Here is a 23,716-nt window from a genome sequence, read left to right on the forward strand (position 1 = left end):
GAAAAACTGAAAGATCAATTTCAGCCCCAAGAGAACAGAGTTAGCAATTTAGCATTTCTCTCTTTCTCAAGCGTAAAAGAGTAGAATAAGTGCCATTTAATCGCTTCAAGACAATATTCTTCGTTTAGCGTTCTATATGCATTCCGTGTGAAAGTATACCTTCTCCAAACGTACGTTCTATCTCTATTTTCTACAAATTTTACGGACGTTCATCTAGTCTTTGTTACATTTTATGGTAACTTCAATTGAAAATGGAAGACGCGTATATTTCATAAATAAAGGAAGTTCACGCAAGACATCGAGAAATTTGACATTCTTTGATAAGAATTTTATGAGGTTCCTGTAGCACGAAATGGACGAGAAGCAAACAGAAAATCCGTAAGTTTCAAAGAAAGGCTCGACGAAACGATCCTGTATAAACATTTTTACAATTTCGTTCTTTTGATTTTCTTGACAATTATAAAAATTATCACTGTTCTAATTGCAAATATTGAAATATATAATATCAAGCTTTAAAAACAATAAAAATTATTTTGTTAAGAATAATTAAAAGTTGCTCCATTTTTCAGAACCTCCATAGATAATTTAGACAATACTAATGTACCTGTGATAACAGCTGATTTAGAGATGCTCAGTATAGACATTAACTCTCCACCTACAGAAACCAAGAGAGTTCTTAGAAAAAGGATGCCTAAGTCTGTTATAGAAACAGATTCTACAGAAATCCTTAATCGAAGGTACTAAATTTTATAATACTTGAAGCTTCCATAGATATTTTTATTTTAAAGTTGTGAGTTATCTCTCTAATATCATTAGATATCTGTTTTATAAACATTGTAGTTCTTTATCATGATGATTGATATTTTGTCATATATCTGAGAATCAATTACATATCTTGAAACAATATGAAAATTATAAAACTAAACAATTATAAAACTAAACAAATTTACAACATTTATAATTTAATTAACCACTTTGTAAATTTATTTATCTTTATAATTTTCATCTTGTTTCAAAATAGACAATTAACCTTCAAATTGTTTCACACCCTGATGAAATGTTCATGAAACAAAGCATTTAATAATGTATCAAGACATAAAGAGACATATAACTCACAAATTGCTTAGTTTTGAAGATAATTTTATATTAGATTGATATGTTTTTATGTGTGTCTAAAATAATACTTTGTATAAAAATAAGGTGTAGCCTGAGACCAAAAAAAAGAAGGATCTACGAGGTGGAGACAGAGGAAGAAATTGTCAAAGAATATTATTTAAACAAAAAGGTAAAAAAGAAATCAAATAACCTTGAAACAATATTTGAAGAAACCCAAAATTCAGAAGACGATACTGCAATACGTATGAGTGCAAAGAGATTTAAGAGAATGTTGATGTTTGCTCCTACAGCTTCTAAGCTGAAAAAAAGACATGCAAAGATACAAAGAGTCTTTGGATCTAAGGTTAGATATAAGAGATGTGGTTCGATGCAGGCTCTTATAGATAAATTAAATACCATTAGAGAGAATTCACCAATAAAAATTGACAGTGAACTCAAATGATACTAGATTCCTTGATGACATTTAAATGCCATTCTTTTTTTTTTTAAGAACTGAAGAATAACACGCTATATATACTTCAAGATTTTGTGAATTGTATCAGAATTATTTTGTAACATTATTTGATAAAGATAATAATTAGATGGAGAAATTTACATTTCCATCTATACTAAGAAAGTTATACTATATAGAATTTTCTGTGTGGAGGGAGAAGGTATTTACCCGGTTCTCGCATCATAAATTTGTATGTTCTGAACTATAAGGATACAAGGACCATAATGTGTGATAATTATATTTCTACTTACATGTTTAAGAATTATCTCACTTATATTAACAGCAATATATATCATATTATAAGAAACAGTAATGTACCTTTTATTTCTTTAAAGCTTGTTGCAACGTGATTTCGATTTTAAGCGAGACTTAAACTGTCTATGTCTCTCTTTCGGCTAATACGAGATAGATAAGAGTTTTAAGTCTCGCTTAAAATTAAGTAATGTTGGTACAATTGGGCCTAAGACTAGTACTTCCTCAATGCATCCACATTGAATTATGATAACAAATTAGTTTATTTTGACACGTTCTAAATTAGTATACTTATCTTCTTGTTTCTGAAATCCTAATTCAAGCTGCTAATGAGGATGTCGAAGCCTTCGGCATACCTCATACCATATATTGTGTTTCAGTTTAGATTTAATTCAAAACTTATATACATTTATATTATCAAGTAACAATGGAAATATACATTTTTCATAAATATATTAAATTCTGTGTAATTTGTGATATAAACTTCTGTAAAGTGCGTAATATAAACAATTTTTTATAATTGCATTGTTAATTACATTATGTTTAATTACATTATTTTTTCAATATTAAGAATGAAAACAAAGACTGATTATTTAAAAATTTGAATACAAAACTTCATTGTTTTAGGGACGAATTTCAATCTTTTTCTAATAATATATTTCATTATGTATATTATATAATTATCACATGTATTAAATCGAAGCTTATAAATTGCATTTATTCTAAGATAAGTATATTGGCGATGTATTTCTTATCTAGTATTATTAAGTTAAACTTTGTGTTTATTTGTACTCTTATAAAAGGCGCTAATTGTAATGAATACAGAATTGTATTTAAAAAATATGAAAAATTGCATAAAGTTAACATATTAAATTATGTATTTTCGCATTGTGATATTGTATAAATATAAAATTTGAAAATATCTGAAATTCGGTAGATAAAGGCACTGTAAAATATTTCCTCACATCACGTCTTATTCATCCTCAAAACGCATTTCGTCGCATACTTATCACAGTCATCGTATTCTTTAAATCTAGCTTTATTCTCTTCGTATTCTTTACTATCTAGTTTAACACAAGTACATCTGGATGAATCTTGTGCAGTCTCGAAAAACATTCTTGGTACTCCCACCCAATCTCTATCAATTCCACCGCTGTTAAAAATAAATCGTATGACTACATATATTAAAAGATTTATTATGTTCCTTTAATTTCCTTTATAAAACAATGTCTATCAAATAAGTTCCTACCTTTTGTTAGTACACCAGAATACAGTACCAGTATCTAGATTCCATTCTACATTACAAGGTGGGAACATTCTGTCCTGTGCTTCCTCCAATGCTTTTTCCTTTTTAAAAAGTAATAGCTTTTTTTGTATCTTATAAAATTCTGCAGTTGGACTACCATCTTGATTGTAGTATCTGCCATATAATTTTCCTAAAGAAAATATAAAATATGTTAGAAAATACCACGTGTGAGTTGATCCACCTCATGCAATGTCTACAAAATATCTTTTTTACAGTAAAAGGAAATTAAAATATACCTTTCCTCTTTGTTGAGCAGATTGACAAAATATTACAAAATCTTTTTAGCTTTTAGAATAAAGAGATTATTCTGAGATGGATCAACTGCTCCTATGTTCCGTGGTTTATAAGTAATTGTACCTTTATAAATATAATTTGCTTTATAAAATTCTACCCAATCGTCTAATGTTTTAACTTGTCGCAACGATAAATTAGATATGTCATCCGTTAAACCTTGATCATCAAATTCTCCAGTAATAAATGCCAAGGAAGCATCACGACCTACACAAATAAACAAAATTAATTATATATATGTATATATATATATATATATCTGTATCCACTATATATGTGACATAATGAACCTAATTACCAGTGAAAGCATGGTAACTTCCTCCAAGTCCGTAATGTTTTTCCCCTTTAGTTACATCGAAAACTTGGCCCAAGATCGAAAGATACAAACCGTTCTCCAGATTTGTATATTGTTTCAATTCGCTTATAGTAAACATCTTTGGCCCGCTAGAGTTTTCATTTAATCCAAAATATATCGTGTCAGCTAAATTTAATGTTCCTTCCATCAATTGAGATTTGATCTTCTCATAAAAACCGCGCGAATATAAGAAATATACGATCGCTAATAACAGCGACAGCCAAAAATATTTGGAAAACATAATTACGTTGTTTACAAACGCTCGTGGATTTCAGCGTGGGTGGGTTACTCCGATTTCCGGTGATCTACGATGATCTACCATGTTAGATTACAGAATTCTGTATTACCGGCCAGAGAGAGATCTGTCATTATAATTGATCGCTGTTATTATTATAAAAGATGAGTTTTTACTGTTTAAAAATCCTTTATCTTGTAGCGAAATAATATGCTTGAAAAATTTGTTATACAATCGAAATATGAACCTAAATAAAATTAGGACTAAACTAAAATATATATTAACCTAAGTTAATATTATAATTATTTTCTGCAAAATGAAGTAAAATACAATATGTAAGCATTCACATTTTACTTGTAAAATAATAACAATGCAAAAGTTTTTAAAATACTGTTTTAAATTTATACATTTTTTTGTATTATATTTTTTATACTTCGATCTATAGCAAAAATTACTTATGTAACATTATTGTAAGAATAAAGTACTATAAAAGCATACGGTAAGTGAACATTAAATTATAGTGATTTACTCCATGAAGAATTATATTAGATAAGATTAATGTATTGATCGATAAAGTTTAGCAATTAGGATAAAATTAAGATTTAAAAGATTATATAAAATAAAAAGTAAATATTAATAAACAAATAGTTTAAATTTTATAAACATTAAAACCGTAGAAATATAAATATTGCGTTTGCACTGCTTCAATATAAAATCAACATAAAACGAGTTTTATAAATTTATCGATTAGTCATAATCGCATAATGCGCAAATGCAGCTTTTACGGAAGAAAATTACATTTATATGCATAATGCAATTGATCAATCGATGAATTAAAAAAACCTCCACCCATAATAATGCTCACTCATTAAAAATAACGACTTGAAAACAATAAAACACGTATACATACTGCGCGCATGTTGTTCAATTGATATATAGTTTTATAATCACATAATATAATCACAAAAGACACTCGATGCCGTGCGGTAAAATGAACGCGTAAATCGCAATATTATGACAGATTCAATTGAACGAACGCAGGTATTACGAACGAAAACTAATCAACTCTCAGGTGTGTGGGCTCGGATCAAGAAGGTTGAATGAATAATTAAAGATATCAATTCTAATAATTTTTCTTCTATTTCTGCATTCCCCTTCCATGTAATATATAACTTAAGCTTAAGTGATCGGTAATAAAAACAATTAACAGTATATTTAAAAAACAAATAGCAGATCATAAAAAGAGCATATAAGAAGCAAGAAATCGAAGAAATTACTCAAAATTTAAACAAAATAAAAGAAAGTAATTATTATTTGCCAAACTTAATAATGTATTTACTTCCAGAGTGATTAAATATAGTACATCTAGTCTGTCAGAAATGAGAGCTTTTATGTAAAATTATATTTAATCGGACTCGAACTATCCAAGACCTTTTTTTTTTTTTTTGACACTTTCGTCCAGCTTTCTGATCAAGCGTAGCTTCCAGGTTGTCACGAAACACTTATTCGATCAGCTCTTTTATCTGACTGATAAGCGAGGCACACATACTTGAGTTTACTTGTTCCTGCTACAGCTGATACTACGGTAATCACGGTAGGCCCGGGTGACGGTGAATGACGTTTGAAAGATCTTGGAGGACGGCGGTCACGCTTGGTTAACCAAGACAATCGGGATCAACGGTCAGTCGTGCGCCAGCGTGTATCCTTGTTGCACCGGGAGTCGTGCACCCGCGACTTTCCTTGTGCTTTCTATCATTCGCGCGCCTCGCGTCATTTCGCTCCTCGCCGATACAGCATAAAGTGGTTTGTCCTCTATTGCGTCCCAGATTGAAGATTGTGAACTATTGTGGCATGATCGATTTTCGTAATTAATAAGTGTTTTATTTCACTGTACACGACTTACACTGTTCGCTATTTGTCGTTAAATGAATTTAACGGTGGTGTTTACATACGATTACTTTGTGAAAGGTTAATGAGACGAGACGCGCGAGGGAGTTAAAATTTCTATGCTGCCCATGTTGGGATATAAAACTTTGTAAACGTCACACGACGTCAAAAAAACGAACACGCGATTTCCTGGAGAACCTGCTTAATTAGATTTATAAATTGTAACTTTGCATTTTATAAAAGGTAGCTCAGTGTGTGATAAATTGATATTAATATGAAAGACAACGATTTGAAAAAATTTAAAAAAAGGTTAGAAGAAAAGAACTGACAAATATGAAAATTAATATTGTAGTAACTTGATCCAAAAAAACAGTCACATTTTTTCCTTAATTTCTTTTATTCAGTAAAAATAGAAATAATGCATATAATAAATGCATTCAAAGAAAAGAAACGGCAGTTCCATTTTTCTTCCTTATTTTCTGAATGCACTAATTGCAGTTTTTTTATGTCACTTGAAAATCCATGTTGGGGCAAAAATAAGAGAGAGAGAGAGAGAGAGAGAGAGAGAGAGAAAATTGGAGTGTAAATTATATAAATATAAGGGGAGAGAGAGAGTAATAGAAGCGTAAACGAAGTTTCTAAGAGGCGAAAATTGAAACAACGAAATGTAAAAGTAGGCATTTACACTTCTGTTACTCCTCTTCTTATAAGGTAATAATGTACCAGTTAATGAACACGACACAATTAATTATTGTTTAAAATAACAAAAATTTTTAATATTCAGCTTTCACGATATGTATGACTCTAAATAAATTCGTTTTATTAAATTTTTATAAATAACGAATTTAGAGGCGTACATATTATTAAAAACTTAATGTTTGAAAGTTTTCGTCATTTTGTCCAATACTCGGTCCAATAAATCATGGCTATTAATTGTCTGCTATAAATATAGTACATTTACCTTATTATATTCATCTTACGCTCCAATTTCTATTTTTATATCAATATAATGGAATTATTATATGCTTATACTGTAACTCTTATATGCTTATAACAATAGTTGCACAGATATTTTAAATAGTAAAACAGTTGAGCAACTGTCGTTATAAGTACTAAGATAACGCTTGTTATGTTTTAAAAACGACAAATTAAGATATTGAAACTGTCGAGTTATGAACACATAGTGATTGCATATAACGAGTTACAAATAGTAGAATACAGGGACTAGGCAGTTTAGTAAAGTTATCATATATATAATATACAACAGATCACTAAATTGTCTCCGTCCTATTTAGCTTCGCGCCACATCTTCGCGAAAATACCGCAAAGAAGGACATCATTGGACGCGCGAATAAGACCTAAGAATTCAATTTGTCCCGGTCAGTAGTTGCTTAACGCACACTCAGGATAGGATGAACGGCGGCGAGCATTATGCTCAAGTTATCGCGGCTCGCGTTCGTCCTGCTCACCAGTACGACAGCTGCGATTTTCTGCACGCTATTACTACTATCTCCGGGTTTTCTCACCACCTACAGAAGATCTTCCGCATCGCGGAAAGAACAGGTGTTCATAAGAGAGGAAAAACAAGAAAATAGAAGGTCTGTCACTGGTACAGAATTACTTAACGCGCGACAGCAATTCGCGAGGACAGCTTTTTTGGATGCGAACCTCCTGGGAAGAGGTTTCACCGATGAACAGGTATAAAATGTTGTGTCGCCTTATAATTTTTCAATCTTATATCCTTATTACGGGCAAATTCCGTTCTCATTTCAATATTATGAGAACTAGCACTATATATATAATAATAATTTCTAATTATATTTGAAGCACTTTGTGGAAATTAATATTAGATTTGCTAATTGTAACTACTCAAGCAGAACATAAATTATCATGACATTAAAATGACGTCAAAATGATACCAAAATGATTACTAAAATGTATATTTTTTAATCAAGTATGATGCATTTTAACGTTCATTTTTTCACGTTATTGTGATTTGTTGTTCTAGAATTTGGAAGTTATCTCAAATTTTTAAAAGATTATGTTAAAAGTACATGAAGGAATATTATGTAGAGTCTATCTTGATTATAGATAGATAGAAATTATACAAGAAGGATTAACATTGCTTCGTTTGTTCGCCACTATAGTGCGAAATGTTGATAAAACATTTAGCAATTAATATCTATTTACACTTAATATATATTCATTATTATATTAGGAAAAACTTAAATAAGTGTTATGCTGTGCTTCCTTCAGGTAGAGAGTATGTCTCTTCTCGGGAAATGGTTATTGGCACCCGAAGGGAGTCCACCCCCTCGATCGAACGCCACCAATAAACCTCATTTAATCCTGATTTGGAAGCACGGACAATTTCTGGAACGCAGACACATCAGACATTTTACATCCATCAAGTTAGTAAATTTTTTATTCTCTATTATATATTTTTTGACAAAAATAATACTAAACAAGGATACTCAAGTAATACAAGCTGGTAATGTTAAACGTTCATATTTATGAAACAATATACAAGTTATTCCGAAATTTACGAAAATATTACAACAAGAAAATCCCGAAAAAAATAACTTATAAAAATATTTACCATTTGTCGTTTTGAACAGTAATTTTTAAGATACGTATAGAGACTTAAAATTAATCAATTAAAAATTGTAGTTATCAAATTTTATCTTATCAATAAGTACGTTTGTTATTCATGCTGTAGCACATTTGAGTAAAAATGTTTTAAATGAAAATATTAAAAATATTTTAGAACAAAAGTTCATAGCACTATACAAACTTCAAAATTTAAACAGTTATAGTAACTTCGTTAAAAATAAACGAAATTTAAATTTTAAAGGGTATTCTTTATTTTCTAAAGTTTATTATATGTCTTTTAAGTTTCTGTGAGTTCAATAACGTTTACATGCAAAAAAACAATGAACTAGACAAAAAAAGGGAAACTATGTTCTTATTTTGTGAATCTGTCACGTGTTCAGAAAAACTATCCCGAAGACTAAATATTTTTTACTTTTTAATGTATAAAAGCTTAAAGTTTTCTGTACAAAATAATTTTTTAAAAACGTTTCTAAGATCTTTTATTACTGAGTTATTAAGTACGAATTAAATAAAACAAAAACATGTTGATCGATTACTCATAACTCCGTTAAAAATCATCGTAACCATAATTCAAAACAGATTCTTAAAGCTTAAACTTTTTGTTCCAATGCAATAAAAATTTGTTCTAGATTGATAAGAATTATCAGTCTTCGACTAAAAAGATGGTATCGCTAAAATTGTGACCACGCGACATATACCTGTTTCTATCAATGTAGATTAACATTGGGCGAGTTTAAGACAGCAAAACGGCTAGGTACGCTTGCCGAGCGATTGAATATGATTGGTTGGATCTATAAGTAATATAATCAATTATATGTTTATTTACTCGGCGAGCAGGCTAGCCGCTTTATCAAAACTTGAACGTGCCCATTAATTTCAGTTCAACTTTCTCTTTATGTTTTCCTAATTCTGAAAATTAAAAAAATTAAAAGCTAATTGAATCAAGATTTAAATATTAAACTACACATTGGTAGAAATGAGCAGAGTGACTTTAACCAAACTCCAATTAACTTACACTATTAAGTACAATTTGAATAAAACAAATTAATAGAATTATGTTTAATATTGTATATGTATATATATCGAAAGAAGAGTAGAAACAATTATGAACCGTATATTAGATATTTTATTTTAATAAGTGATTCTATACTAATCGAGATAAATTAATCCAATTTGGTCGAAGTCGCTTTTATTTTCACAGTAAGCATCGCCAGAGATTTACAAAATCATACATATTTCTGCAGGTTTTCACCGTGGGATCAATGTTCAGTGCAAAACTGTATTCTAAGTTACGACGAAAGGGATTTGCATCGAGCGGACGCCGTAGTATTTCATTTACACTTCACGAGAAATTCATCCGAATTACCGACGAGAAGCCGGATGGATCAACGGTGGATCTTCCTGACGGACGAGTCGCCCTTCCACACGTTTTTGTACGGCCCTCAAAGATTGTCGAACTACGATGGTCTGTTCAACTGGTCCATGTCATATCGAATGGACAGCGATGTGCCGGTTCCCTATGGAAGAACAATACGAATCTCCGGAAACTTTCCGGCCAAACATTGGAACACTAATGTGAGAACCTCCAAGACGAAACTAGTCGTTATAATGGGCAGCAACTGTGGTGGTCGTAACGAACGGTGGTCCTACGTGAAGGCCCTCAAGCTGTCGCTTCACGGTGATCTGGACGTCATTGGTAAATGCCTAGACGGCAACAGGACCATCTGTCCTGGCCACTTCGACAGGGACTGCGCCGCTCTGGAATCATACAAGTTCTACTTGTCCCTCGAGAACTCCAATTGCCGAGAGTACTTGACGGAGAAGGTGTTCTGGAACGCGTACCGCAAATTCGCGGTTCCGATAATAATGGGAGCGTCACGGCAGGACTGTCGGCGATTGTTGCCACCGCGCTCCTTCCTCCACGTGGACGATTTCGCGGACGCGAACGCGCTCGCTGACTACATCAGGTATCTGGACCGCGACGACGAGCGTTACCTCGAGTACCACGAGTGGCGCGATCATTTTCGAGTGATCAACGAGCACGGCTACTTCGGCAGCGTCTCCAGGCACTATTGTCGCATATGCGAGGCACTGCATTACAACCCCGCCGTGCCGAAGGTTTACACGAGTCTCGAACATTTTTGGAGCAAGGAGAGGGACTGCGCTCCAGCCAGTACTTGAGCGCAAAGAAAAAGCAGACTTTTTGCTTTCCGACAATTAACATCCATAAGTTTTCTACTTTAATATAACAGGTTTACTGAGTGTGCTTTCTCGTTAATTCATACTAATCATATAGATACTGGTGCTGGTTGTCGGAAAGCAGAAAATCAGCTTAAGTGTATCCTTAGGCTATTATATGTACTGCAATCATCTAGTCTTTAAAGTGTGTAGTCGTGAAGTGTAGATGAATTAATGTAGATGAATCAGTGATTTGGGAACTTTAGCAATGGACGGCATCCACAGTTTAACGTCGAACTTTTGAATGCATTTCAAACTTATAAAAATTGTGGAAAAAAAGGAAATTATTATTGCAAGTCGATATGATTATTATCAATTTGTTATTTTTAATTGCGATATAAAAGTTCCTGCATTTCTTTAAATAGAATCGAAGAATTTTTTTTATAAAACCCTTAAAAATTAGCTATATATGTTATTTCAATGTAATTTATTTAATACATGCAACAATGTTTAATAAACGCTTTTGTGTATATTATAGATATAAAATGAAACTATAATAATTGTACATTGAAAAAAAAATGTGATAAATATTGCAATTTTAATTAATGATATTAATCGCGATACATTTATATTATCTGTTATATATAATTAATGGAAAAATAAAATGTTTCCTGATAAAAATAGGTCTGTTCTTTTCAGCTGCAGCATCCCGCATCGTTCGTGTTTTCTTTTTTTTCCAACATAGAAAGAAAAAGAGGAAAGAATGGACCATGCAAAAGAAGTTCAGATGAAAAGAACAGATCTATAATAATTAGATTCGTATTTGCCGCTTGAAATGGGAGGCCTGTGCGTATGAAGATTTGATAGCTGTGACGCATTTTGTTAAAGTCTGCAGAAAATCTTTCGGATCGATACGAAATGTATCCAGAAGAATCCCCTCTTATTTAACGCGTTCGTTCAAATTTCGAACGTTCGTTAATTGTTTCTCGATCTTCGAGATAGTCTTTCCCGTACGTTTTTCTCGCGGAGATTTCGGGAGTCGCATTCGCGAGACGGAAGACGAGCTGACGCGAGCCGTGATGAGAAAAAAATGGTTATTAGGAAAATAGAAAGAAGATGAGACTCGCGAAAGCGCGCGATGCAACGCTAGACGGTGACGCGTTGACGTCGTCACCAGCGGGAAGAGGGACGGCGGTACGCTGGGCGGAAGTAGAGAAGCGATAGACGGCGACTCCGTACGTTGCAAATGGCAGACGGTGCGTGATAATATACCTGGATATAAAACCGTCATTTTATTTCGCGTCGCGTACCTTCGTGATCGTCTCCTGTTGTTCAGCGAGGAAGCGGACGGAGCCTCCCCGTAACCGCTCGTCGCGTCGCGTGCACGTAGGTCACGTCGATCTGACCCCTAATTCGCAGGAAAGGTAGCGAGGGCCGGTGCGGGCGAGCAGGCGAACGCCTTGGGAGATCGAACGAGGAATCCGTGGTACACAGTCGTGGTACCTCGGGATCAAGAACAACCCCCGAACGGACACAGACGGACAATGGCGAAGCTAGTCAATATTTGGCGAGACGACGAGCCAGTGAAGCTGGCCAGCAAGCAAATGCCGCTGATCGTCGACGAGAACCTGACGGTGAGCGCGCGCGCGCGCGCGCGTACGCCCGCGACGCCAATTTCCCTGACCGTCAACCGGCGCGACTCCTGGAGCACAACGGCGATATCGCTCCACAGAGCGTTCCAGAACATTCACACGCTCCGTACGGGACACCTCTTTTGACCGAAAACATTACAGCCAGGTGTTAGAGGGGGTGGGGGAGAAAAAAAAAACACGAGTACATGCTAGGTCGCGATTCTGAAGAATCTGGAGTTCTTTTGTTTTCACGATCAATCTGCGATCGTACGTTGTCAGTACGTCAAGGGAACATGTCGTTGCCGACTGCGATAGAACGAGTGTAACCCGACGATTATCATCTTTCTCACACTTGTCACACGTTGTATGTGTATTCTTGTAGGCGATCTTTTTGTACTTCATTCGATCATCAACCCTCTGCATAAAATAGATAACGTTATATATTGTAGATAATTTATTTATTTTTTTATACTGCGTTAGAGTGAATGTTCTTAGCTGGAGGAAAACATGTCGAGCAAAAACTAACTTTACTTTCTCGTTTCTCTAATTGTCATCAATGTGATTTCTTAGTGGACCTACAATTTCCAATGGGATTAATTGGTTACTGTGTTTTTTTAGATGATTATGGATATAACTGGTTTGAAAGCCATCTGTGATAATCCCTTGATCAATGGTAAACAACTAGATGAGTTCACCAAGAAATTTGCTTTACTCACAATGGAAGAAATCAAGGCGTCCTTTGCAGTTACTTGTAAGAAGATAGTTGAAATCTTGAGCGCCGCAGAACCATGCGTCGGCTGTCGAAGAAGGTGATTATCTCTTATATTAGAATAATTGAAAATAACTTTTCAGTGGAATGATATTGTTACTATTGTACTATTAACACTTGTTCCCACTAATGTAGATTAACTTTGATCTTAACTTATTCTTTCTAAGAATTAGAAAAAGGTAAGAGAAGAATAAATTGAACCGAGATCATACAGTTAATGCACACAATGATTTTTCCAGTTCTTTACTACGATGGATCATTCCCAAAATAATTTTTATCATTTTAACAAATATACAGAAATTATTAACTTTTAATTGTCGTATGGGTCTATTTCACGACGTCAGTCAAGGGTTAATTTTTAAATATACTTAACATCTTTCCAAAGTATTTATAAGGTTGAGTATTTTAAAAAATTGTATGTGTTATAACTAATTACTTAATATATGCCTAATCTTATGAAGAAAAGAAATGTGCAAAACATATATGATTCAATTGTGTGAAAAATAAATCTATGGTTGGAATAAAACAGGCCTAAATAACAGTAAAATATTCTGTGTTCAGTGTTGAAAGACTGTTTACTGATCTGATGAAGTCAGGACATCCTGCATTAGATCCACTGGTTATCACTCCCGATGGTGTGCTTTCTATAAAAGATGACGTTTTGAAATCACCCCAGCAGCTTTGTACGTTGTTGCATGGACACAGGTATGCAAATGATCATGAGAACCTCAATTCAGACACATTTGTGGAAGAGTTACTCACATTTTACGTTTACTATTCACATTTCTGTAGCACTAGGTTAAATAATTTAATGGAAAAACAACAAAGAAATAGAAAATCTCAACGATGTGTACTGCATACTTTGGAAATCCAGCGGTTGCCACCGATATGGAATTCTTGGAGGGAAGTGTGGGATTGTATGGAGTTACCGTGCCGGCAGGAATTGACTTTAATAGAAACCGACACGCTTGATGAAGCTTTAGATACTTATCTGCGTAAACATAGGTATCTAGTTTCGCATAGATTATTCTTTTAATTGTTTTATAACACAATTTTGATGATCAGGTTTTGCGCCGAGTGTCGCAACAAGGTGCTATTGGCGTCGTCTCTTCTGACACGAGAACCTGAACCTATAAAAGAAAAAGGTTACGTAGCAGTTTTATATTCTGGAATTAAGCGTTGCTACCGCGACCATCACGTTCATTTACCGCCCATCACCGAGTATATGACTACTCTCCTCGGTCGCGCACAACCATGGGCACTTATGGGAAGGTATTTTCAAAAATGCATTCTCTGGAATGAAATGTTTTATAGGAGTAATAAGAGATGTTTCTGAATTTTAGAGAGCGCCACGCGAAAACGCTGGAAATTGCTCAAGAAGAAGTACTTACGTGCTTAGGTATATGTATCGCGGACCGACTGCACAAAATTCATCGACGAATGAAGGAGGAAGAAACTGTTTGCAAAGTATTAGCTGCTGTTGCAGTGGATGCGTTGTCGAGGAACTTTCAGGTAACAAGATTTTGTACAATAATATCCTCTACATAATATTAGAAATCCTATATTTACGTATAATAGATTATTCTATAATGAACATAAATATCTCGGTTTGTTAGTCGGCGATTGAAAAGAAACAAGGTATCTCTCAATTGGAATTATTCTACAAACAAGTTGCAAAGGAAGAATTAGCGAAACAGCACAAACGTGAAAAATTACGTCTTAAACGTAAGAAGAAGAAGGGACGTCGCAACGAAACAGAGGAAAAGGAGAATTCCCGTGATGTATGTTTGAACTTGTGTGCAAGACTTGATTTTTTTAAATTTATTCTTCACGTGGCTAAGCTGTATATTTTATCATAGTGTTCAAATGAGAGACAAAGTGATTCCCCCTGTACCTGTGTAGAATCAAAGCCAACGACGCAGAACATCAATCGACATAAAGTAATGAGACTTACTAGATTTTATATATCACATGTGCAACCTCTGTATATTAACGCTTTCTTTTGCTCTAGTTGCAGGTCTTAGATCCAAAAAGCAAAGGTCCGCCGACGTGTAAATGTCCAGATTGTTTAAAGAAGTCAAAAACACATAGTATATCACAATCGCAAAATAAGACAGAACTAGCATTCCCTGTGAAAAAGGGTTCACAGAAAGTTAAAAAGAATTCTGAAAAAAAGAAAAATCTTAATACAAATCAGTCGAAGCAAAATAGTACGCCTTGTAAACAATTATCTCAGGAGGATTCATCTGATGTTTGCGAGTCGTGTAAGGTAACTACAATTGTAAATTTTTCATACAACTGTCACAGATGTGTTGTTTTCTAGAATAAAATTTTGTTCAATTTTTTTTCATGCTAAGGAGAGTGAGAAAATCGGTGAAAGTCAGTGGCGTTATGACGATAATTGTAAAAATTCCATGACAAATGAACTGGTAGATGCGTGGATAACGGAACCGAATGAAAACAAATACACTACGTGGATGGTAATGAAGAAACGTTTCGAAATATCCCAGAGAAAAAACCACACCTCAAGCGAACAATCGTCTCAAGATTGTGGATACTCTTCCGAACATAATATCAGTAGTTCTTCTCTTCCTAGCACACCGGAAGGTTCTGAAGTAGCTTGTAATGATGAATGGTGTGATCATGAAGGGACTTGTCATGATAAATTTAATCATTCCAATTCTAGCATCTCTTTATTACAAAAGAAAGGTCCAACACTTATGCAAATGTTAAAGGTAAATTTTAGATGTGACAGTCTAAACATTTAAGAATTCGTTTTCTCTATAATAAAGAAAAAAAAAAACTTAATTTCGGTATGACAACTGTTTGGTCCTTAGGATTCCTGTTTTTCTGACGACGATGAGAAGGAGAGTTATATTCCAGTGGAGGAAGTATTAGAATTTAAGTCAAGAGTATGTCAACTCACGGAGAAACGGCTAGAACTCCGGCAAATACTTAGAGAACGTTTTGCTATGTTGTGCAGCCATCAGAAACCACTTAGCATTCTTCATTAAGAATTCCTACCTATGGTAATATATCTCCATCTTTTTCTTTGTTTTTTTTTTTTTTTACTTTAATTTACTGTCGGTAGTGAGACACGAATGTAATAGATGTATTTTAAAGAAACTGTTATCATTCGAAGTCGACCTGATGTGAATAAAATGCTGCATATATGTAATTAAGAAGCCAAAAATATTATACAATAATACTATTTATCTCTACATGCAGAAAATTGCATTTGAAAAATAAAAAATACTGGGAGATTAAATAGTTTCATATCTGACAGTTAAACAATAACGTCGACTTTGAGAAAAAGTACAGAATACACACGTAAATTGAAATACCATAAAACTAGTATACGAATCAACTTAAATTGATGTATATTGATGTATATCTTGAAATTGATTGTATAGATCTTTGCAATTTAAGCAAATAAGTAGATATTTTGAATGAACATGCCTTGGCCGTTTAAATATGGCAGATCTGATTCCGCAGTAAATGCAAGTTGTTAAAGACAAGTTTTTCAGTGATTTGAAAAGTATTGTATTTTCTTGAAAATTTTTATTTTCAAGACTGTTTATGCGGCGATATGACTATGGTGAATTCGTGTCAATGTTGTAACAAAATGAGATGCGATATAATTTTGTCGGAATCTTAATATTAAAATCAATGTTGCATTCCATTATAATATACATATACATATATTTTATTATTCCGATGTATATCCTCTCTGTGTAACTTCTATTACACGCACTGTAAAAATATTCTATAAAAAGAATTATGTCGTAAACTCATACACATATATATTGTATGTTGCATAAAAGTTATTAAAAATATTTAAGCCGCTCTATCTACTGGTAATTAGTTGTGTAAAATTTAATTCATCACCGAATTTGCTTCTCTTAGATTTTTTATACATATTTACATATCAGTGTATATTTACAGGAACAGTGCCTCCTTTCTTATCAATTGAAATGAAAACGTCAAGAATCCATATTATCTTTTTTGGATTTTATGTATTTATCCTTGAATATTACAAGGAATGATTAATAATTAATTCTATCAATATTGTATTTGTAACTTCAAATTAGATTTGATCGGATAATTGACATCTTTTCTTCTTTTTCCTCTTAGACGTTTGCATCTTTATGGACATATGCTGTATCTTTTTCAAACTAATGAAGATTGCAATATAATATAATTTTTTTTCATTTTTTAAAATAATAATTTTTCTTCTCCATGTACTTTAGAAATCTTCATCTTTTAAAGTTCATCGTTGAATCCTTTTGTAAATATCTCAAGAGCGATTATGATATGATGATTCCCTCTTGAACTTAGTCGACGTATTGTGTGAAGCATAAGCACGCATTCGTTCCACCGAAGCCAAACGCATTTTTCAGGGCCGTCCGACGCTTTGTTGTGTTCCATTTCATTTTCGTATGTGGCGCAAATCTTAGATCTGTCTCCATATTTAAGTTGTGTAAATTCAACGTAGGTGGTATGACGCCCTCCTTGATCGTCAGGATCGTGAAGGCGGCTTCCAAGTTGCCGGCAGCACCCAGCAGATGACCATGCGCCCCCTTTGTGCTCGTTATCGTCACGTTTTTACTGTGTTCGCCCATCAATGACTCGATCGCTTTCACCTCGATCGCATCACCCAGCGGCGTGGATGTGGCGTGCGCGTTTACATGCGTCACTTCCGAGGTCTCGATGCCGGCGTCCTTCAATGTCCGATCCATTGCCAGCAGCGCACCGGTGCCATCCTCGCTGGGTGCCGTTATGTGTGATGCATCGCCAGACAGACCGTAGCCCAGCACCTCGGCGTAGATGGACGCGTTCCGGGCGAGCGCGTGATTTAGCTCCTCCAGAACCAGTATCGCGGCGCCTTCGCCCATAACAAAACCATCGCGATCACGATCGAAGGGCCGTGAGGCCTCCCGTGGCATGTCGTTCTTCGATGTGCTCAACGCGCGTAGCCGGCAAAATGCGGCTATAGCCAATGGACTGATACATGCCTCAGCACCACCACATACCATCACACTTGTCTCGCCACCACGGATAAAGCGGAATGCATCTCCTGGAAGATATCATTTATTAGAACGATTTCTTGGATACGAAAAGAGCGTTAATAAAAACGATCATACAATTTTTTTTCTCTAAAGCGAGAATATGAAAATATCATTGAAGATAATGGAGAAGTTTTTCACTTTTCATATTTCGGCCGTAAGAAAAAAATCATGTAATAATTAAAAATAAAAGTATATGCAAGTCGGCTCTGAAAATAAAATAAGACTTTAGAAATCCAGAAAGAGCTAATGAGGATATTAATACGCAATACAGATTTATTACAGTGACATTTACATAATCAACAAATATAATTCGTAAACCGTTCAATCAGCATTGTTGGTTCTCCTTAGTGCTGTTAGTATAATCTGTAATTATAATAATATAATGTTAACAAACTTTTTGTGGGAATTACATTTGTTGATTATGTATAGTGCCATTTTAATAAATCCATGTTACGTACTAACATCTATGTTGGCTTTTTCTGGCTTCCTATCTTATTATTTAAAAAATTATGTAATCGCTACGCCCAGTCTGTTGCTTTCGCTGTTTATTTACCAATTGCATGTGCTCCCGTCGCACATGCAGTCGATACTGAATGGTTGGGTCCACGAAAACCGTACTTGATACTGATCTGACCAGCAGCCATGTTCGGCAATATTCTTGGAACGAAGAACGGACTGATTTTGCTGTATCCTTTTTTCAGAGCTTCATATGTCATGCACACGTCCACTAGGTCTATCATGCCGATTCCTACCGAGACTCCAGTGTCACGTTTATCGGCTTCATCAGTTGGTTTCCAATTTGCATCTATTAATGCCTCTTCCGAAGCTATCAGCGCATATGCAGTAGCAGGGCACATTGTGCGTAACTCACTTTTTGTGAAGTAGGAATCAATGTTAAGCTCATGAGAAGAGTTTCCCTTTGGCACCAATGCGGCTAATAAATAAACAAATTGTTACATAAGGCCTCCCTACACGGTCAGTAATACTGAGTCAGTATTACTAACAGTATGCATTAGTTTTTACAATCTTATACGATCAGGTATTATTAATAATATTTCACTTCAGTTTGACGTGATTCGATGTATATTATTATCTATGGCGACATGGATCTTAAGGAAAAAGCATGTATTTAAATCCAAATCATTGTCAGTATTCTACGTCAATCCATTAATATTAACCACACGCAATCAATAATATTGTCAGTATTCGTTGATACTGACAGTATTACTGACCGTGTAGAAAGACCTAATACAATTTTGAGAGCAATGACAATTATAAAAATTATTAAGTATCAGAATTTATACCAGAAATCTTGTGTACATATAGAATAATTGTACGTGGAACAAACTGTACATGTTTGTGGTAGTATCGGTAGTACTGTTAAAAATTGCTCACCTACTTTGCATGGTAGCTTGTCGTAATCCGGTTCGGAAAGTCGCGTAATTCCACATTTAGAGTCGATAAGAACTTCCCAAGCATTTCGCGTCCCGACTCCCAAGGGACACACGGTTCCTATCCCGGTCACGACGACACGCCGCTTGGACCTCGCGGTAGTTGTCAACGACCGGCTAACGTGCAAAAGTGGAATAGACATCGGAAACATGATTTCCGAGATAAACTTCCTGCAGATGCTCTTCAATAATTAGCGCGATATATTTGCCATTAATGATCGATTTCGTCATGATTGTCAAAATACAGTGTTAACAAAACAAGGCACACCGTAAAATTAACTACATTGAGGTTATGTTACTGTGCCAACTAGGCTAGGTGTTCCTTATCTTCTTATTTCTACCCTCCATTCTTTTTAATTGTTAATAACTTCTGCCATTAACCTTCCCTAGAGTAAACAATACGGCCAGAGTATCGATCATATAACTTTCTTAGGGCGAAAACGTGAAAAATGAACATTTTTTGTATGTTCGTACATTCATAAAAATTTCCACTTTTCACGTTTCCGCTCTAGAGAAAAAGTTACACGATTGATACCTAGATCACGTCTGACGTCTGGCATACAAATACAAAAGGTGATGCAATACCCGCGAAAATAGCGTAGCTCGCTCGGACACCGGACCGGGCTTGTGCTCCGAGCTCCGACAGTGTCGTCACGCCGCAATCAGGACGAACGAACGAATCCAAATTCGCGGAACATTCAAAAGGGGGAAGTTATACACAAGTCAAAGTCGGCACTTTCAAAAATATACAATTGAAAGCATCCGAACCGAAACGCGTCCGCCACTGTCGAGTGATTCTGTCATTTTATCTCCATCCATGAGTAAGGAGACAATACGACTGCAGGGTCACGTCATGAAGTGCACAAGTTGATGAAAGGGTGCATATAATACTGTAAATAAAACGGTAGGAGTCCTGCTTTACCAATGTTTATCAACGATTATTTGGAAAATGTTTTATTATTGACTTTTAAAAATGTTCCTGTGTTCTAAATGTAATCTTATTATTAAATCTTTTAAACATTTATGTCTTTTATACATGTCAGATATGTAAAAAATATAAGATATTTACATCTTATTCAATTCATAAGCATGTAAAAAAATAAATTTTAAATGAATAAGATATGTATAAAATATATTTTATTAATTGTAACATTAATGTCATTTAAATGTGTCTTTTAATTGGTTTAAATGTAAACTTTTTCAAATCACAAAGTCATCTTAAGATTAAGTTTTTTAAATTGTTAACGCGTTTTTCCTCTCCCAAGTAGTATAGTGTTTTAATTTTTGATTTTAGTGTTAAAAATAAAATAACTTGTGCGAAATGTGATTACAAGGACATTGAAAATGTATGATTTCATTATTGAAAGTGTAATAAAATGATATATGCAGAGAATACGATTAAAAACTTTATTTTGGTTTGTTTTGTAATTGGGAAAAATATATATATATTTATACATATACATATATATATATATATATAATATATATGTTGTATGTACCTGTAGGAACTTTGGGCTACAGATTATGTCAGGGACAGTCATCGTATGGGTAACATATTAATTTAAAAAAATGTAAAATATGCGAATATGTCACCAATGGAATAAAAAAACATCTTACTGCTATACTAAATCTAATGTTTTTTTTTTGTTAAATTTACATGTACATATGCATTGGTAACAAATATAAAATGTTGTATGTGTGATACATTTATCTCAATTACGCAGGCCTGAATTGTGTTCACGCAGTCTGCATTTTATGCGTGAAATTTATGTAAATCACGAAGGTTAAAAAAATAACTGGACAGAGCTTATATTAAATTTTTGAAAAAATAGATTTTGAAGGAACCGAAATTATACGAAGAAAGAAAGAGAAAATGAAAGAAAAAAGAGAATATAAAAGTATTATTAAAAAAGAGAATATTTTATTTTTATGCTTTATCGAATAAAATAGAATTGATATAATGCATATATTTTTTTATATAACAATATATTCCAACAAAATCTAAATTACGAATAACGTACTTATTAGTTATAATGTTCCAATAAACAATATAACTGTAACATAACACGTGTTATATTGTTACGTTATTGGAGTAGTACATATTACAATAGAAACGTTACATGTAATTTGGTCTAAGCTGGAATAATATTTATATATGTGTATGTATAATATATTATAATAAAATGACAGGATTTTTATATTTATATACATTCGTTACTGTTTAACACATATGTAAATATACTGAATATTTAATATGGAGTACTTAGTATTCATTTCTTATTTATTAATTAAATGCTCTGTCCAGCAATTTCTTATGCCTACAATGTAAAACGAAGGAGAAGAAAATAGAATATAATCCATATCACACTACATGTAAAAAAATGGTCGAGTTATTTATTCGCCTTGAGTGTCCATGTCAATTATGGAAAATGAATCTTACATATAGGGGCGGATTAAATAAGCGGAAAAAACTATCTACGTGAATACATATTTTGAAATAATTAATCATTTGCAGACAATATCTAGCAATATAAAGGTCATAGTAAATCGTGAGTAATTTTATTGAAAATTTGTTATAATAACAACTGAAAATTTGTTATAATAACAAAGTAACGTGTTTTTATAACAAATTTACTTCGTTTATTATGACAAATATTAATTTTACATTGCTGTGGAATTAAATTCACAATTTCTACAATTTTTCTGTAAAATAATTTCTAATAAATAAAAAGAGTAAGCAGAAAGTATCTCTTGATATCTTTCAGAGGGCTGATGGCCAATCCGCCCCCAATCTTACACATGGCACGCGATTAATCGACATTCTAAAATCCGACGCTGAATAACTCTTAAATTGTATAAAATTATATACAGCATCGCATTACTTAGTATTGTGCTCCACTCTCAGCGCCACGGAATTACTTATTCTCTTTCTTGCTCATTTTTTGAGCATTCAAAATTTTTCGACTAGCGTATGTAATAAAGTCTAAAAGAAAATGAATTATACATAACACACGAGGCTCGTTAACCAATGGCATCGATTATCCCGTTAATTTTCGTCATCGAAAGAAGAGCGATTTTCTTCATCTAAAGCTCGAGTAAAGTGCAAGAAAATTCACGAATTCGTTCTGAAGAAAACAGAACGTGATAGCGTGAAACCTCCTTTAAGATGGGAGATCAGTAAATGCTTGTGATAAAGAGGACGACATCATCTATTTGCTTCAACAAGGATCATTCCGATATTAAATCAATACGATAATCCCTTTTCGATTCTCTCTTCATCTCATTTGTCGATCAATATGAATTATATCCTTAAACCTCCTTCCTTGACTAGATTTATACTCAGTTATGCTGATATCTCTCGCCTGATATCATTGTATACATCGGGCATGCAGAGATCTCGGGAGTTAAACGTTGGTCTTTGTTTTGCTACTCTCGGGTTCTGGCGGACAATGATCGGAGTGTGTTGCCCATGCAGCAAGCTGTCGATATTAAAAAAAAAAATACAATTTATTATTATTAATGATCATTAACGTAAATCGTAAATATGTAAAAATGATACATTATACGTAACTGTGCACTTGACATGACATGTACCTGACATGAACGACTACAATACCACTGATTTCCACATCCGGCGCAAACAAACTGTGCGGGTCGAATTATGCATCCCTGACATTTTGGTGGGGCGTTTGGTGAAGGTGGATTGTCCTTCACTATTTGTTTACCATCTCTTCCAATTACTGAGTTTCCTTTCCTATCATCAATTACTGTTGTTTCATCCTCTACATCCTCCTAAAAGTTCAACGGAATGGTCAAACATGCACAAGAGAACGTGTTATTAATAAATTGAAAAAGAAATTTACCACTTGAATTAAATCATTGGAATGAGATTGCGCGGGAGTGTTAACGACAGGGGTTATAGTTATCTCTGTACGAGCCTGGAAAAAATATCTTACATTATTTTAAAAAAAGAGGAAAAATTAATTTTTCGCCTAACTACTCACGCCTGACCAGTGTTTTAAGCTTTTATCTCCCAAAACTTTCATTAACTTTTCTAGATCGTTTATATT

The 23,716-nt window shown here is 33.9% G+C and overlaps 6 protein-coding genes across 11 annotated transcripts in view; 3 read left to right on the top strand and 3 right to left on the bottom strand.

Annotated features, from left to right (window-relative positions):
- Nucleotides 1–23: 23 nt before the first annotated feature.
- Nucleotides 24–1,618, top strand: LOC108775959 (uncharacterized). The gene is made up of 3 exons (XM_018542435.1): nt 24–378; nt 570–737; nt 1,201–1,618. Exons 1-3 carry the CDS (start codon nt 353–355, stop codon nt 1,556–1,558), a joined length of 552 nt encoding a protein of 183 aa, XP_018397937.1. The 5' UTR covers nt 24–352; the 3' UTR covers nt 1,559–1,618.
- A 1,152-nt stretch (nt 1,619–2,770) lies between these two features.
- On the bottom strand, nt 2,771–4,974 carry LOC108775956 (neuferricin). Its single transcript, XM_018542431.1, has 5 exons — nt 4,959–4,974; nt 3,757–4,175; nt 3,525–3,665; nt 3,111–3,297; nt 2,771–3,014 (listed from the first exon to the last, which is right to left on the bottom strand). Exons 2-5 carry the CDS (start codon nt 4,052–4,054, stop codon nt 2,828–2,830), a joined length of 813 nt encoding a protein of 270 aa, XP_018397933.1. The 5' UTR covers nt 4,055–4,175; nt 4,959–4,974; the 3' UTR covers nt 2,771–2,827.
- Nucleotides 4,975–7,366: 2,392 nt separating this feature from the next.
- On the top strand, nt 7,367–10,729 carry LOC108775909 (alpha-(1,3)-fucosyltransferase 7). Its single transcript, XM_018542372.1, has 3 exons — nt 7,367–7,633; nt 8,192–8,346; nt 9,793–10,729. The coding sequence occupies exons 1-3, from the start codon at nt 7,367–7,369 to the stop codon at nt 10,727–10,729; spliced, it is 1,359 nt and encodes a 452-aa protein (XP_018397874.1).
- Nucleotides 10,730–11,955: 1,226 nt separating this feature from the next.
- LOC108775930 (gametogenetin-binding protein 2-like) lies at nt 11,956–16,773 on the top strand. The gene is made up of 11 exons (XM_018542395.1): nt 11,956–12,360; nt 12,976–13,166; nt 13,688–13,831; nt 13,919–14,131; nt 14,192–14,398; nt 14,470–14,638; nt 14,743–14,907; nt 14,986–15,066; nt 15,138–15,395; nt 15,484–15,861; nt 15,964–16,773. The coding sequence occupies exons 1-11, from the start codon at nt 12,271–12,273 to the stop codon at nt 16,138–16,140; spliced, it is 2,073 nt and encodes a 690-aa protein (XP_018397897.1). The 5' UTR covers nt 11,956–12,270; the 3' UTR covers nt 16,141–16,773.
- Nucleotides 16,774–16,914: 141 nt separating this feature from the next.
- On the bottom strand, nt 16,915–20,523 carry LOC108775931 (3-oxoacyl-[acyl-carrier-protein] synthase, mitochondrial). Of its 3 annotated transcripts, none has more exons than XM_018542398.1 (4): nt 20,232–20,523; nt 19,591–19,817; nt 18,749–19,129; nt 16,915–18,203 (listed from the first exon to the last, which is right to left on the bottom strand). In XM_018542398.1, exons 2-4 carry the CDS (start codon nt 19,796–19,798, stop codon nt 17,461–17,463), a joined length of 1,332 nt encoding a protein of 443 aa, XP_018397900.1. In that variant the 5' UTR covers nt 19,799–19,817; nt 20,232–20,523; the 3' UTR covers nt 16,915–17,460. The 3 variants fall into 3 exon arrangements, with proteins under 3 accessions (XP_018397900.1, XP_018397898.1, XP_018397901.1); XM_018542396.1 differs by lacking the exon at nt 20,232–20,523 and adding an exon at nt 20,182–20,227 and having other exon boundaries at nt 19,591–20,032; XM_018542399.1 differs by lacking the exon at nt 20,232–20,523 and having other exon boundaries at nt 19,595–19,713.
- Nucleotides 20,524–22,323: 1,800 nt separating this feature from the next.
- The window catches only part of LOC108775977 (uncharacterized), a 49,642-nt gene continuing 48,249 nt past the window's right edge, over nt 22,324–23,716 (bottom strand). For 3 of the 4 annotated variants that reach the window (XM_018542457.1, XM_018542458.1, XM_018542456.1), the window contains exons 7-9: nt 23,510–23,584; nt 23,218–23,438; nt 22,324–23,125 (exon numbers count right to left, since the gene is read on the bottom strand). In XM_018542457.1, the coding sequence (XP_018397959.1) occupies nt 22,990–23,125; nt 23,218–23,438; nt 23,510–23,584 (432 nt within the window). In that variant the 3' untranslated portion in view covers nt 22,324–22,989. The remainder of the gene's footprint in view (nt 23,126–23,217; nt 23,439–23,509; nt 23,585–23,716) is intronic. The other variant, XM_018542459.1, reaches the window with a different exon arrangement.

This window comes from Cyphomyrmex costatus, unplaced genomic scaffold (genome assembly GCF_001594065.2).
Source record: "Cyphomyrmex costatus isolate MS0001 unplaced genomic scaffold, Ccosl1.0 scaffold330, whole genome shotgun sequence".
In the NCBI taxonomy this organism is placed as follows: Eukaryota; Metazoa; Arthropoda; class Insecta; order Hymenoptera; family Formicidae; genus Cyphomyrmex; species Cyphomyrmex costatus.

Excerpts from the sequence above, each read along its gene's own strand:
- LOC108775959 (XM_018542435.1), top strand. The coding sequence starts at position 353 with ATGGACGAGAAGCAAACAGAAAATCC. Across the intron at positions 379-569 it reads GAGAAGCAAACAGAAAATCC|AACCTCCATAGATAATTTAG; the intron begins GTAAGTTTCAAA and ends TCCATTTTTCAG. Across the intron at positions 738-1,200 it reads ACAGAAATCCTTAATCGAAG|GTGTAGCCTGAGACCAAAAA; the intron begins GTACTAAATTTT and ends TATAAAAATAAG.
- LOC108775909 (XM_018542372.1), top strand. The coding sequence starts at position 7,367 with ATGCTCAAGTTATCGCGGCTCGCGTTCGTCCTGCTCACCAGTACGACA. Across the intron at positions 7,634-8,191 it reads GAGGTTTCACCGATGAACAG|GTAGAGAGTATGTCTCTTCT; the intron begins GTATAAAATGTT and ends TGCTTCCTTCAG. Across the intron at positions 8,347-9,792 it reads AGACATTTTACATCCATCAA|GTTTTCACCGTGGGATCAAT; the intron begins GTTAGTAAATTT and ends ATATTTCTGCAG.
- LOC108775956 (XM_018542431.1), bottom strand. The coding sequence starts at position 4,054 with ATGTTTTCCAAATATTTTTGGCTGTCGCTGTTATTAGCGATCGTATAT. Across the intron at positions 3,666-3,756 it reads AAGTTACCATGCTTTCACTG|GTCGTGATGCTTCCTTGGCA; the intron begins GTAATTAGGTTC and ends TTATTTGTGTAG. Across the intron at positions 3,298-3,524 it reads AGCAAATTATATTTATAAAG|GAAAATTATATGGCAGATAC; the intron begins GTACAATTACTT and ends TATTTTCTTTAG.
- LOC108775931 (XM_018542398.1), bottom strand. The coding sequence starts at position 19,798 with ATGTTTCCGATGTCTATTCCACTTTTGCACGTTAGCCGGTCGTTGACA. Across the intron at positions 19,130-19,590 it reads CAAGCTACCATGCAAAGTAG|CCGCATTGGTGCCAAAGGGA; the intron begins GTGAGCAATTTT and ends TTTATTTATTAG. Across the intron at positions 18,204-18,748 it reads GACGGGAGCACATGCAATTG|GAGATGCATTCCGCTTTATC; the intron begins GTAAATAAACAG and ends GATATCTTCCAG.
- LOC108775930 (XM_018542395.1), top strand. The coding sequence starts at position 12,271 with ATGGCGAAGCTAGTCAATATTTGGCGAGACGACGAGCCAGTGAAGCTG. Across the intron at positions 15,067-15,137 it reads AGAACATCAATCGACATAAA|TTGCAGGTCTTAGATCCAAA; the intron begins GTAATGAGACTT and ends CTTTTGCTCTAG. Across the intron at positions 15,396-15,483 it reads ATGTTTGCGAGTCGTGTAAG|GAGAGTGAGAAAATCGGTGA; the intron begins GTAACTACAATT and ends TTTCATGCTAAG.